This window comes from Thunnus albacares, chromosome 13 (assembly GCF_914725855.1).
Source record: "Thunnus albacares chromosome 13, fThuAlb1.1, whole genome shotgun sequence".
NCBI classification, from domain to species: Eukaryota; Metazoa; Chordata; class Actinopteri; order Scombriformes; family Scombridae; genus Thunnus; species Thunnus albacares.
In genome coordinates this window covers 25,626,064-25,641,458 of record NC_058118.1, presented here as the reverse complement: position 1 = coordinate 25,641,458, position 15,395 = coordinate 25,626,064, and the positions used below count along the sequence as shown (strand labels likewise).

At 39.3% G+C, this 15,395-nt stretch overlaps 1 protein-coding gene and 1 long non-coding RNA gene across 2 annotated transcripts; one reads left to right on the top strand and one right to left on the bottom strand.

Moving 5' to 3' along the window:
* Positions 1-3,877: 3,877 nt before the first annotated feature.
* Positions 3,878-7,734, bottom strand: LOC122995928 (glucose-dependent insulinotropic receptor). Its single transcript, XM_044371339.1, has 3 exons — positions 7,042-7,734; positions 5,869-6,413; positions 3,878-4,628 (listed from the first exon to the last, which is right to left on the bottom strand). The coding sequence occupies exons 1-3, from the start codon at positions 7,113-7,115 to the stop codon at positions 3,931-3,933; spliced, it is 1,317 nt and encodes a 438-aa protein (XP_044227274.1). The 5' UTR covers positions 7,116-7,734; the 3' UTR covers positions 3,878-3,930.
* A 1,930-nt stretch (positions 7,735-9,664) lies between these two features.
* Positions 9,665-15,231, top strand: LOC122995489. The gene is made up of 3 exons (XR_006406797.1): positions 9,665-10,609; positions 11,433-11,549; positions 12,662-15,231. It is a non-coding gene; the product is annotated as an uncharacterized LOC122995489 (long non-coding RNA).
* Positions 15,232-15,395: the final 164 nt, after the last annotated feature.

The window sequence follows — 15,395 nt, the reverse complement described above, 5'->3', positions numbered from 1 at the left end:
TTGTTTTTGTATCGATCCTATATGGATTCTATAGTATTAATACTCAAAACAAAACCTCTGTCTGCAGTATTGATACCTTGAGGACAGATCCGATCACACTGTCTGATTTCTTTTAGCGATGTCCCTTCGTTCCAGATCTCAGCAATGACTTTGGTGGAACACAACTGTATTATTATTGATAGAAATGACAACTACAAAACTACAAAACTAAGACCAAGGTTCTATGTTGTCCCAACCTAACCTAGATATCGTGACGTGTCCTTTTTACAAAACAAAAAAAACAACCTGCTAAAAGCTGACATGTAACAGCATGACACGACACAAGACAAACCCTCCAAAGGTAAATTAGCCCTATTACAAGCTCAGCTGATTAGACTTTATGTAGACACTGTAGTCTATCACACTAAAGTAAACATTAGTTATCTAACCTTACCTAGAAATCATCTACATCAGCTGCTCTAACTGCTTTGTTGATACACGCAGCTGACACGTAAAGTGAACGATACTTATCAAGATTCGAGCAGGCGGGGAAGTTTCCATGACTGAATAGTTATTCAACTATAAAATATTACGTGTGCAATCGCAGCCCCTCAGATAAACAGCAGGCTCCTCTGCTATCTGGGAAACATCAGTTTAAAGCTACTAAATCACATGGACGTAATAAAGCAGTATAAAACAAAGCGGCTCTGAGCGCCAAAGCACGCAATTTATGTATAATGTCATGGGTTCCTCTCTGTCTCATGACCTTTGCTGCATGTTATCTATGGTCTGTCCTGCCTGTTTTATTTGGCACATCATCACAAATCTAAGGCCGAAAAACAGTGATTTTTAGGGAAAAGTTGGGACTTAAATTCTGGGAAAGAAAATATTCTATTTTTCTGATGGTAAATGTGGAAATCGATGCGGCCGACATGAAAGCACTGTTAGATTTGGTCTCTGTGAGGTCATGGTCTCGTTTAGCGATTAGGTGCAGAAGCATTTGACCCCTCAAAAAATGACAATGCTTCATATTTTAACCATGACACAGCAATTCAACTGAGCTGCTCTTGGACAGTAAAACTTAACCTATTTTTCAATATTTACATTTTACATTTTATTAGTTATTTCTATACGTATGTCTGTTTTTTGGGGGGTTGCCTTTTCCACAATTTTTTCTTTTATTAATGGACACACCAAAACAAATTACTGTCAACCATTAATTCAACAATTGAATTTCTGCTGTAGTTTCTTGAGTAAGACGCTGGCCCAGTCACAGTTCACGTTCTGAATGCTCAGAGGCTCTAATTAACACCACCTGGGTGGCTCATGACCCAGTTCACATGATGGAGACACTGTCCTCCCAAGGGCCATTGCAATTATGCGGTATGTGTCTTAGCCATTACTCTAATTTTTAACCCAAACCATGTTTACTTAACCTTACGCAAGTTTTTGTATCTAAACCTAAACAAACTATAACTATAACTGTGTAAGATCAGAAAATGTTAGATTAGAAAACGTTTCTATGTGTCATTATGAACAGCGATTACAAACAATGCATTTTGTTAGTGACGGAAGGTAGCGATGGTAGAAATTCCTGTGTTTACAAATTGCGAGCATTCATGTCATTGGAAAATTCATGACATCTGTATGGCTGAGGAACTGGTCGTGTGAAGGATTAAATAATGTATTGAGTCGTAATTGGTACTTGGATGTTGATGTTAATGATATTGATACAACAAAAGCTCCACATGCTGTATGTGTATTTGCGGCAGTAAAGAAAAGGTACATATTTCATAAGTACTTTAATTAACTGGGAATGTTTATTCCCATTTTAAGTGTGAAATATTATTGTAGTTTAATTAAATCAGATGAAAACTTTTTTGTAAGTCATCATCACATCATCACAGCAGGACTAACAACAACACAGAGATTGTTGGTAGGCTAAACATGTTCTTGTCAGTTTCATCAGTCAGCGCTTGTAATTTTTTTTTTTCTTTTTTTTTCTTTTCCTCTCATGTCATCCCTGTTTACATTACAACATTACAGCCCATTAATGTGGGTTTTCCCTCAGGATAAACACAGGCAGTGTCTTCTGCAAGTCTCTGGGGACGGCAGACAGTGTGTATAAAGTGCTCAAAAAGTCAGTGAGAGTCCCTCGTGCACCCTCTGATTCCACAGCAGGAGAGGCCTGAACTCTCATGGGCTGACAAAGTCTATGAAACTGGACCGTTGAACTCTTTCCTTCCTCCTGCTGCCACTGACCTTTGACCCCTCTGGTTTCACAGGGAACTACAATGGAGCAAATCCCTAAGTTATCCTGTGGTGCTATAACTTAAATGAGTCTCCCTTATGTGTTCTGAAAGGAAGATTCTTGTTTAACAAAACTTGGAAATTATTTTTCTAGCTCGCTAGAGGCTAGTTTGGTTAAAACATGTTTATTTGTTTCACTTTTCATGTCCTGTCTGACTTATTTTTAGCAATAATGCTACATTCCCTGATCCCATCAAGTACTTTTGTGCATACAACATTATCATAACTAATTACATGCTCACTGTGACAGTGCTAACATGCTCATGTTTAGCAGGTATAATGTTGGACACCATCTTGGTTTAGCATGTTAGCAAGCTATCATTTGCTAATTTACAAGAAACACAAAGTACATCTGAGTTTGCTGGGAATGGGACGAACCAAAATGTTGAGAGGATCACCAATGTGAGCACAAATCATCATGTTAGATACATAAATGTGAGTACCAAGTTTCATTTATGCACAATCCATCTAATAGTTGTGGAGACATTTCGCTCAAAACCACAAATGTCCACATGTTGGCACTAGAGGAAAAGACTGTGAATCACCAAGTCAGCAGAATTCATTGTCTGGGAACCATGAGTACACAACATTTCAACCTATCTAATAGTTGTTGAGATATTTCCGTCTGGACCAAAGCTGTAGATCAACCAACCTTGCCATCCAAAGAGACGTGCTGCCAGTGAGAAGACGCAACAAACCACGTTTTTGTCTTAAGAGCCTCATGATGTTTGATCAAAATTTTCACTATCAACATATTTTGCAGATACATTAGTACTAAGCACACAATTGGCCAAAAACTTAAGTAAAGGGAGAAAAGTTTTGACTTTAAAACTTTATTAACAGCTCAACATGTATCAGGCCTAAAGAAATCAGTTCAAATCAGACTGAGGTCCATGTAGTCCTGTAGAGGACACAATGATTCTGCTGCATGTGTGATGAAGTGAGAAAAGCATAGAATTATCTATAGGATGTATACCCAGGGTACTGTTGTAATGTTACTATTGAAAGTAATACTTGTTATATGTTTAACAGTAATATTTTTATTTTAGATCCAGACATTTATTCTTTAAGCTTCTCTGGAGCATCAATCAAGGTCCTCTTTCCCAAAAAAGATCTTAAAAACGGGTCCCAGGATAGTTAGGTCTGCTCTGGGCAGATGTAAAGGTAAAACACTCTCTACTCTTAACTCCAGTATTTAAAAATAAATATTTAAAGAGGTAGTCAAATACATGAATCAGTTTAAAGCAAAAGTTAAAGCTAATTCACACACCTGTTCAGGTCTTATTTAGAATTAGTTCTTATGTATAACTTTTTTTTTTTTTTATTTTCAAACAGAGAAATTCACCCTTTGAAGGGGAAAAAGACACATAGCACAAGGCCTCATGGGAACTGCAATTGCTGACTGTTAATAAAATAACTGTTTTATTTTGGTTAAAATTTTGACAGGAACATGTTTTAGCTTTTCAGAAAGACTCATGATGGCGGAAGAGTGGAGAGTAGAACAAATTACTCTTAAGTTTGTCTGTTTCTTGGTTATTACTCTGCAGCTACAGTACCAAAACATCTAGAATATCACACTGATAATACCTTTTGTCTATCTAAGTGTCTGTTCCTACTGTTTCTCTGGTTTCCTCGTTTCTTTCATAAGCTGGTCGTGACAGACAGTGGCTGAGTGTGAGCCTCTTGATTGCAGGTAACAGTAACTGGAGGCAACAGTGAAGGGTTCAGGGCATCTCCAACTGAAACACAAGCTTGAGTCTGCACAGGTGGCTGCGGGTTACATACTTCTGTTACACCTGATGATCCAGTAACCAAGAACCTGGCTGTACAGCAGGAAAACATGGCTACCAGCTGCAGCCGCACCTCTCTCTGCCAAAAGGCGTACACCAGAGGGTTGATCAGTGAGTTGGACAGGCCCAGCAGCCACAGATAATTCTCCAACACCGCAATGAGTTTGCACATTTTACACAGAAGCTGCACAATGCACACCACAAAGAAGGGACACCAGAGGACCAGGAAGCAGCCCACAAGCACGGCCACTGTCCTCAGGGCCTTGACATGGCTCCAGTAACGGCTCCTCAGCTGCTGATTCTGGTGATGATGCTGGTAATGTTGATGGTCGTGGTTGTCAGCCGTCCTGGAGCCTGCTTGTCTAATTTGGCAGATCTGCTTCTGGTGGCTGCAGGCAATCTTCAGGATGTCCAGGTAGATGTAGACAAACACGGAGAGCACAGGGAAGAAGCATATGCTGAATAAGATGATGATGCCTGCGTGGTCAATGACGGAGAAGAAGGCACATAAGCCGCTGTAGTCCTCAGTCTGCAGCTGGCGCACCATGACTGAGGAACAGAGAACGTTGGTTATTTCCTATATGACAATACTGCTACATACAATCAGAAAAGAGAACAGTCTTCGAAGTCCATTTAAGGGGGCGTATCATGCACATTTCCAGGTCTATATTTTTATTCTGGGGACTGGAATATCTTTGCATGATTTACAATTTAAAAAAGAAAAAAAACAACAGTATAGGTCTAAAACTCAGGCTGGCAAAAACAACTTATAGTTAGATTTACGCCATCTAGCGGGCATAGTAATTATGACACAGGGAAGTGACAGTTCAGATGACGTCAGTATGAGGGGACTTGATAAGATGATTTTTGTCTTCTCAGGAGGAGGTGGGTTGGGTGGATGGCTATAGATAGATTTGGACTTTGCTGCAGGAGACCACCGTTCACTTCCTGTTTCCAACCACGAGCATCTTCTTTTTAAAAAAAAAAAAGTAACCTTGTGGTGTTTACTGTTGCCATGATGACAAAGGCTGTGTAACTTTAAGGAAATATAAGCCATGTTTCAAGTGATCATTTTAACCCAACCATGATCTTTCCCTAACCCTAAACCCTAAAACTTAACCACAACGTTGTCACATCATAAAACATAATTACTTTTTAACAGTGATTTGTAACAGTTTTGGGAAACCAGAGTGCATTACTACAGCCGCTAGATGTCGTAAATGTATACTATCGTTTTTTTATGAGGATGTGTTGGGTGAGCCCTATCTGATTGGCCAGCTTCAGGAAGCTACCCCTCAGCAGACACCTGCTGGCTCCGGAGGCTACGTAAACAAACGATAGTAGTCGGAATTCACATCTTTTTCTCGTTCTTTACTCTAAATGTCAACTTCTGAAATACATCTGTACATGTTCAGTTCACGTACATGAGACAAAGTCCGATCCAAAATATGCAAGTGGACAACATGGAACAACCTTTGAAACAAAGACGGACGGCCATTTGTGGGAATGCCTGAACAATCTGACATCATCACAAGGAGGAAGTAGGCTCAAACAAAGTGTTCAGAGCAGGCTGAAGCCCTGGTTTTTGACCATGTTTAACATAGACACCTGAGGTTGTAACAGTATATAAATGACAGAAAATCACAAAAAGCATGATATAGTATGTCCCCTTTAAAGAATAGGTCCTGGTTTTTTTTCAGGTCTGACTGCTGTATGTGGAAATCTTTGTCACTCTACCGATTCCTACTTTCTATATAGACCCTGAAGTTGATTTTTTTTTAAGTCTCACCTGGCAAGAATCCCATAATGAGGGAGCAGACCCATAGAGCCACAAGGGACCCGAATGCTGTCCCCTTTCCAGACAGTTGGGAGTACCGCAGGGGCATCTTGATGGCAACGTAGCGGTCAAGTGAGATCAGAAACATGGACAGGATGGATGCTGTGCAGGGTGATGTCACAAAGGCCATTCGCATCAAACAGCGGGTCTTTCCCTGAGCAGGAGATGTAGCGTTTGTAGGGCGATCTTCAATATTATTATTTCTGATATTATTGATATTATTGCTGTTGTCATTGAAGTCCTCTGTGGCCAGGCCAGTGATGGCCACACCCACCAGGGCATCGGCCAGCGCCAAGTTGAGGACAAAGCACCAGCTCTGGCTGCTCTTCTTGAGGAGTAGCTTAAGTAGAGCAGCTGCCACCAGCAGGTTGGTGGAGATGATGAGGCAGGAGGCGATGCTCAGGATCACACCCATCACTCGAGGCTTCACGTCGCTTTGGGTTGTCGGCTCGTTAGAGTTCATGCTGTCAGGAGTCATGCTAACAGGAGGCTCAGTGCTCACATGTGCAGTCAAATATGACATGTTAATAACAAAAAATCCAAATAAAATTCACAAAGCTTGTGTGCAGCAGGGGTGGGCAGACGTTTCTGCAATCAAAATCCGTGTTTTATCCATTACAGCTGTTGTCCATCATAACACAAAATATGACACTTGCAGTTAATCCCCATTAGAAAAAATAGAAACTTGCACAGATGAAACTTTAAGAAAAGTAGGCCTGTGAAAAATATAAAAATAAAAATATTTATTGATATCCAATAGCTAAATGTGTAACTGCACTAAAGTAGCATAAATTTAAAGTGTCATACTGGTCTGATTACCAGAGGATGAGGAATCTTATCAGCCAACACTGTCCATGTGGTTGTTCTCTGTTATGTTAATCCAGTGTCTCGTAATGACTCCACGCCGACTGATGTCAAAGTTTCAAAACATGAATCTGTTTCTAAAACATCCATTCAATCTCACAGCTCTCCTCAGCGTCCTTAAAAGCCACTCAACAAATGCAGAAAGCCAGAAAAACTCACAGCATTATCAGTACGTCTTGCTTGTCCCCTCCCCTCTGTCACACACACACACACACACACACACACACACACACACACACGAAGATACAAATGCATACATACCCTTCCACTGCTGCTGTTGTTGCCTCGCTTGGATTGACTCTTGTCCCATCTGTGTGCCTGTGGCTCTCATCCATCCAAGCGTTGAGATCTCTGTTTTTATAATAACTTTACTGTATTTCCAATTCTTAATTATATATTTAAAAACTCAGTCTCTGTAATATGGAGTACCAAACCTTACATAATTAGTAGAGTAAATAAATAAATGTAAATAAATGAAATTAGTATAGAATAAATTAATGAATTAACATCTAAATGGCCTTTTTCCTGGAAGACCTGTCGACATGTTTCAGTAGGAACAGCACAGGTGTAAGGAATCAAATTTGTGATGGCTGAATCCCATTTTGCTGCTTCAGTTTCAGGGTCCTGGCATTGTGATAGCTGGATCACTATCACACTGTCATGACTTACTGGGACACATTAATTGAACGGAGCCATTGTCAATGTTATTTGTAATACTTGTGCTTTTCCTACTATAACAAATCAAAATGTCTGCTGTGATTTTTTTTTGTAAGCAAATTGAACACAGAAACATAGCTTGTGAGGCTTTGCTTGACACCCAAAGAATTTACAGCCCTCTCCATAATGTACGTTTATATTCACATTTAAAGTAAGTGTACATCTAACTGCATTTAAATTGCATACATAGATATGCATATCAAAGAAAGAAACTGCCAACAACATTTTCATCTTCGTTTAGAGCAAAATCACACACAGGTAAATAAATACTATATAGTACTAAAAAATAACGTAAAAAGATAAAACAAATAATGTGAAATTAATGGATTGACTTACTTCTAAACTTGTTTGGTTATTTTATTGATTCATACATTCATTTTTTTTTTTTTTTAATCTGTCAGATTTTGTTCTCCAAGGCAGGCAAAACACAGTATGTTATATTATTCAGAGTGCATTCAAGCAAGCAGTGTGCTCTGCAGGTTGCAGCTTTACTGTAGATGAGTGTCCAGCAGTGCATGAAGACAGTAGAGCTGAGCAGAGATCCATGAAGTGTGTTCTGACCCTTTACGGATCATTGTTTAGAAATGTCCAGGGGCTCCCAGACTTTTACATGTTCAGAATCAACATACTCTCCATTTTCCTGGGGAGCCCCTGTAGACCTCTTGACCCCTGGCTTTGAGTTCTTTAAGTACTGTACTGCTCATTAGTAGTGGACGGAAATGGCTCATTCAGTACAATACACAAGCAGCTAAAACAGCGTGTGTGTGTGTGTGTGTGTCTGTGTGTTTGTGTGCTGTACAGAGCTGGATGGGCTCTAAGTAAACTCTAACCCTGCTGGCTGCAGTCCTGCCCTGAGAGTCCCCAGGAGAGACATCTGGCCTGATGGGACCATTTTCCACTAGGATTCACACGCACAAATAGATCTGGCTAATGATGCTTTCTCGCTGCACACAGTCAAAACATCATCTGGCATCTCACCAGCTTCCCAAACTGTAGCGAGCTGTCTCCAAGAAAAGTACAAAAAAAAAAATCATCTGGTTAATGATTAGCCTTGATAGCATGTATGGCAGTGACCTATACTGTGCAGTTCTTTTTTGTCAATCATGTCTCAAGAAAACAGAATTTTACTTTTGCTTCATAAGTCATTGTATTTCCAGCTATAAGTCTAAAAGGATCAACTTGTGTGTAACTGAAATATCTCAACAACTACTAAATGGATAACAATAAAATTTGCGGTGCCCAGAGGATGAAACCTAATGACTTTGGTGATCCTCTTACCTTTTCTCTAGTACCACCAGCGAGCCAAAGTTTCAATTTATTCAGTTAAGTAGCTTTCTTACATTGATTGGCACAAAGTTTTGTATGGACATTCATAGTTCCCAGACAATAAATTCCAATGACTTGGGTGATCTCCCAAGTTCTGAAATATCTTCAACTACTAAATAGATTGCCATTAAATTCAGTACAGAGATACATGGTCCCCTCAGGACAAATTGTAAAAACTTTGTTGATCCTCTGACTTTGTGAGGTCAAAATTTAAATTTGCCTTTACTTTTGTTTACGGATAAATATTTGCAAAACTAATGACAATGTCATTAGCCTCAGTTGTAGCCTACTTTGTGTTTAGTGCTAATTAACAAATGTTAGCATGCTAAGACCGTAGGCTGTATTTAAAGATTGACTTGGATGTGTGAAGTCACCCATTGGTTTGCACTGGAGCCAGTTTGAAGACCAGAGTTGCAGTTTATGGTTGGCAATATCCTTTCGGTTTGGAGCCAGGACTTTCCATGTAAGGAGTGTGGCAGTTGCCTTTCACGCTCTGGAAACATGCCCCCGCTACCTCGGACCCAAGCTTACACTAGTTCATTGGGAACACCAAGCAGTGCACACTTGAGCTAACGTTAGCTACTTTAGCTAAATTGTGCTAACAGGGCAGGCATCAAGTAACATTAAAGTTACTGAAATATTGCAACAGTAGTCCAACTCAGTGTGAATCCTGGAGACAGGGAGAGTAGTAGTAGAATGAACCAATTATCAATCAACACCCACACTGCAGACCTCAAAGCTACTATAAGTCTTATTAACAGAGCAACAATTTCCAAAATGACCACCAGCAGACTTATTAGAGGGCCTGAATTTAGAGATTGAGAGCTTAATGAGTTGTTAACTAAAATGATTGACTTAAGATTTCTAGAGAGCGATTGAGGCTTTTAGAAAGGGAGTCAGCTGGAGCCAGCATCTAGCAGCTGTCGGTGGCATTACACTTTAAGGTACTTCCACAATGGCTACAGCCTCAAGCTGTTCTTAAGCCATAAGACACTAAACTTAGATGGTGAACCACCTGGTTGACATTATTTGCAAAATATCCCCCAATGTTAACATTGTTAGCACGCTGTAGCATTTAGCATTTAACTCAAAGCACTGCTGTTCCTAAGTAGGCCTACAGGCTAACAGAGCAGCATGTGGCTGTAGATTCTTAGTCTTGTTAGACTGTCATTAAATCAGTATTTGATTCTATAAGCCACTGAGAAGAAAATATGTCAGGAGTTAAATATAACTTGACTTAAGTTTGAAAAAAAAAATCCAAAGAGAAAAAAAAAACTGGTCTGTGTTAGCTCAGCCAGTCTGAGTGTTTTCACACCTTGCTATTCAGTCACACACACCATCAAACTTCAACACTACAGTCCCAGCCGGCCCAGAACAGTTTCATCACATTTTATATGAGTCCACAGCAACCTGAGAGGAAAGATCCTCTTTTTATCACCTCTCAACCCCCCTCCCCTCCCGACAAACCAAAATAGCTCCAACAGACACACAATGAAGGAATGTTATTCACCACTGCTAGACCTTTCAGGACCTTTCAAAACAAAGTGTGGGTCAGCAGTAATTGTGCCCAGTGCCCAGCAGCACCCAGGGAGCCCAGATCCTGTTTACACCTCTGCCAACACCATCCTCCAACCGCTGTGACGGCTTCTTGTAACTCCACTTGGGCCTGGGATCTGTTTTGAAGGAACTGCTGGGGGTTTTTTAACAGAAGCGAGGAGGTTTCAAGATTGGAATCTGACAGGAGAAAAAGTACCTCTGGAGATTAAAACTGGGCAGGATTGTTAAGGTGATGATGATGATGATATGTGAGTGATGTTTTCAGGGTAACGTGTGGCCTTCAACAGGAGCTGCTGTTTTCCATTGTTGTTACACACCACTGTGCAGCAGAGTTTGAGTTGTGTCAGAGGTCTGAGCGTTGTCATTATTTAGTGACTCATGATGCAGCATCTCATATTTAATTCTTAAACCTCTTTGCTCCAATTTATTTTTCACACAGACGACAGATGTAAAAGCTAAATTGTTCCATAAACTTGTAAGTCTGATGATGTGATCACAATATAATTTAACATGAATGATGAACAGAATTTCATTTTTTTTTTATTTTCTTGTTGGTATTTTCAGTTAATACAGTACATCTTTTTTGCCAGTTAAAAACAAATATCAGCCTTATTGTTATTAATAGACTGCTGGATAATATTTCAAGTTTTTAGCACTTTGTTCTTCTATTTAAATCTTTTCCGAGGAAGAAAAAAACTCTTCCAGGCCCTCATCAATCTTTCCTTCTAGCCTTTGCTCTACCCGAATCATTTAAAAAGGCAAACAGAGTAAAGAAATGTTTTTAAACTCATAGTATTAGACAGTATTAGTTAAATGTATTAGTCCTTCAGAAACTTTGACTACTTTAGGCCAAGATCTTGAAGTAAAATGCCAGAAGTGAAAAATAAGACTCCGAGAAAGAGTGTTATCATTGTCTGTGTGTCAGCCACAGTCTCTACTGAACAAAAAGCAAAAAGTATTCTTAACTAGAGTTGTGCATTTACACCAGTGTACATGTCCTGCTCATGTACGGTCTGTTGCAGACAATGTGAAACTGATTGTGTTTCTTTCAGACTGAAGATGTCTTTAAAGAGACGGCTGCTGTCTATGTTGTTGTGCTGTGTTTACTGTGTGGCCTCGCTCTTCTGCCTTCACCCAAACCGCGCCAACTGCTTCTCTGTCGGCGCTCGGTGAGTCTCTAGACACTTGTCATATTTTTCTTTATGAAAATAAGAGTTTTTGTAGATTAGGTATGTAGTAATCAATTAATTGAACAACACAGTAGCAGGCATGTTTGGGAATTTGTTTCCCAAATTCAACATTTCCTGCCCTCTGGTGTCCTCTCATGTTGCCTCACATGTTCTGTTGTACTTGAACACATAGCAAAGACTATAATGACCAGTTCACCATTTATGTAGATGTTTGGATATTAGGATATTATTTTCATATTTTGATACTGTTCATGTGCAGTAATAAGCTGTGATTCAAAAAGAGCAAAAAATGTGATCAGCTGGTTAAAGATGATCATGGTTTTGTTCAGAGTGAAGTTAAAAGTGGAACAAAAAAGATCTTTGGCTGTGTAACATGTAAAATATGTTTTTTGGCTTAAATTGAAAGACTTTAATGGATATGAAGAATGTCAATAAACCATCATACCCAGACTACATGATCTCCGCCCTTCCTTGGAGTTGTGAGATATTAACAAGAGAATTACTAGATATTTGAATTATGGTCCATTTGACTGGCAACCAAAGTTGATTTAATATTGATTTTGCCCCTACGGTCTGTGTGAGAAGCAACAAATCAGTAGCCTGTGTTCTTAATCAAAAATAGTTGCAGAGAGACAAACAAAACAAAGTAATCGATCATCTTCACTCCACTCTGAAAGGGTTGTCATCTGCTCAGAATACCAAATAATGCTTTGAAATGGCATTGCCAACCGGTAGTCTTTTACTTAAGGCCATGGACAGCTATGCAGATGACTGTATTTGGAAGAAGTAGCTGCAAGCATGCAAGCTTGGTTTTGGTAGTTTTGACACAAAAATAGCTAAATATGAGCAGTAATTATTTTAGACTCAGTAGCAGATATTTAGACTTGTCAAACACAGCATACATAATGATTTGTGTATGCTGGCTCACTGATAAAGTTGTCCTTCTGGCCTCTTCTTCAGCATTTTTCCTTTTACGTCTTTCTTTATCTTTCCATTAAGTCATTCTTTTCCCCACCATGCTTCCTCCATTTCTCTCTCTATCCACCACTCACTGTTCATCCCCTACTCCCAATTGTTCTCCCTTCCCACAGGAATCTGGTGTCGGTCATCCAGCAGCTTTACCAGCGTGTCATTCGGCTGCTGCGTACCACTCTGTGATCCGCAGCGCTCCCTGTGTTTGAACCAATAACCCTGGACCTGTGCTGCCACCGTGGCCGCTGTGGCTGCTGTAAAGAATGCCATCCAGCAGTGCATTATCAGCTAAAAGGTGTCACTCCACTTTTGGACTGTGGGGTTTCTATCAACTCAGTATTATCTGAATTGAGCTCCACCCACCCTGCTGTGTTCACTACTGCAATTCTCTGACTATATTTTAGATGAGGGGGAGAAGTGAATCTAAATTTTTTGTTGTTTTTTTTACTGATTCATGTTGATCAAAATTGTGGATATTTGCTGTGTAAGATGTGAGTGAGGTGGATGGGACATCAGCAGTCTTCATTTGAATGCTTTTTCATGTTTCACATGTTTCAAACTGTTTTTACAACAACAACAGAAGCCTAAAGCTCTCAGAAATAGGCTTGTTACCAAGAGGTTGCTGGTTAACATTCCTGAAGTGGCAGGGAGAGGAGGAACAAATCCTCTTCCCTCCAATAACAACCACCACAGAGTTATTCCTGAGGAGCGGTTTTGTGGCTTGTTTGGCGCAGAGTGAAGCTTGAAATATGCATTTGAGAGATCTTCACAGGTCCAAAATTTGTGGAAACCTATATACCCAACCCGAGATGTATAAATGAAGCAAGTAAAGTAAGGGACCACATTCGAAAGTGACTTCAGGACGGTCAGAACAGGTCCAAAATTGACCCGAGAATAGTAAGATCTGATCAGACAGACTCAAAAAGAGAGAGAACACCAACGCAGGCAGCAGCATGATGCTAATTAACAAGTAGCCACAGTCAACAGAGCAGCAATGTGTGCCATTTTTTTCAGAAACAACACATTATCAGAACTGATAGGAAGTCTGCGTTGATCCACTATCAGACATATTGACACAAGACCTGTGGCGAGTCAACAAAACCCTACCCAGACCCAATTAGACTGACTATAAAGTGGACCCACCTTGGTTAATAGAAACCAAGAGCACCTGTGAAGACCTCTACTTAAGTATACAAACACCATGACAGCATTTGGCTTGTGCTTTTCAAATACCTGGCACAGTTGTACATGATCAACATGCACCTTTACTTCCCTGTGATGGTGAAAGAGCAAGAAACATGCAAATTTACCATGGTAGGGAAAGGAGGAAACATGATCATCAGACAAGACAGCTTGGCCTTATTGTTGCTATGATACCCTTCACTGCTGTTGTTTGTGTGAAACTTGCATTATGTTAAGAATTTCCGGTGTCACATTTCTGAAGGCAACAATGTGTGAATTCATCTTAGCATAGCTTGACGCATCCTTGATTGTGTGTCTATGTATGATTGTACTGGGATTAAAAGGCAGTGGGTTGCCAAAATTCCAATAATGCAGCAACAAGCTGCAGGAGAATAAGCTGATAATTGACTTTTGACAGCTGCAGTAGTAATGTGTTGTGTAAGTCAGTGAGGTGATAATGCAAAGGGAATCATGGGGAGACCTCACCAACTAATAGAGATTTTAGGCAATAGCTGACACTACTAGCCTAATTCTATAGTATATACACTCAGCTTTACGGCTGTGTAACTGCCTGCGTAACAAGCCCTCACTTATAAATATAACAAACTAAGTCAACACATCTGAAAGTTTTGCGTTTTGCTGATCTGGGGACACATTGGCAGGAAGAAGACACATCAGCAGCACTTTTTTTTAAAGTTTATGCAACTAAAACTACTTTTTTAAGGAGTTGGTTGACATTTTTTCACTTAATTATAGTGGTGGCATGCCGATAGTATTGTTTCAGTTTTATTTATGCAGGTTTTGAGATATTTATGAGATTTGTGCCTCTACACTAAAGTCAATTGAATTTTGTTTGTGTGGCTCATTGAAAATTTACATTTAAAGAATTCAGCAGCAAAATGTGTACAATTTCAATGAAAGCTGTTCATTTTGAAGTCACAGATGTTGCCTGTCAGGAAAACAAAAATGGGTCGTTTTAAGCCTTTTGAATGAAAAATATGGTGTTTTGTTTTGGTAAGGACAGTCTCCCATCTGTTGCCTTGGTGTCAAAAAAGATGAGCGATGCAGGAAAAATCCATTTTTAGGTAGGAGGTCACCTGAAAGCTGAAAAGCTGTTGGTTTCAATTAGAATTTCTGTTTGTTAAATTGAGAAAGAGGACATAAGTCAGACTGAGAAAGATAAGTATAAAAAAAAATTACTACAGTACATCTTAATTGAAAAAATGCAATTGCTACCTTTTGGTTTAGAGATGAGAATATGAATGTGTAACCATACCCAGAGAAATAACTTCCCCACTTTGGAGACGAAGATTAAAAAAAAAAAAAAAAAAAAAAAAAAGAATTTTTCAAGGTGTTTGCTTAAATAAAAAATTTAAGTTTAGAAAATATCCTGTGACTATTGAACAGTTGTGATTGGTGTGTTTAAACACTGGGCTACGACAGCTGTCCATTGAGGTGATATGATTGATGAGAAGTCCTATTTCGCGCTGCAATTAGTCCCTACACAATATGTAATAATAATTCATTATTAAAAACAATAATTAACTTCAATAAAACAAATCACTTTTCTTAAAAAGCTTGTGTCATTTTTCATTTTTACACTCCATCTATCTATCTATCTATCTATCTATCTATCTATCTATATATATATATATAGATAAATGATCTTTT

Bases quoted from the DNA above. Each gene is read 5' to 3' on its own strand.
- LOC122995928 (XM_044371339.1), bottom strand. From the start codon at position 7,115: ATGGATGAGAGCCACAGGCACACAGATGGGACAAGAGTCAATCCAAGC. The intron at 6,414-7,041 runs GTATGTATGCAT...TGCACATGTGAG, and splicing joins ACAACAGCAGCAGTGGAAGG to CACTGAGCCTCCTGTTAGCA. The intron at 4,629-5,868 runs GTGAGACTTAAA...TCTGTTCCTCAG, and splicing joins CATTATGGGATTCTTGCCAG to TCATGGTGCGCCAGCTGCAG.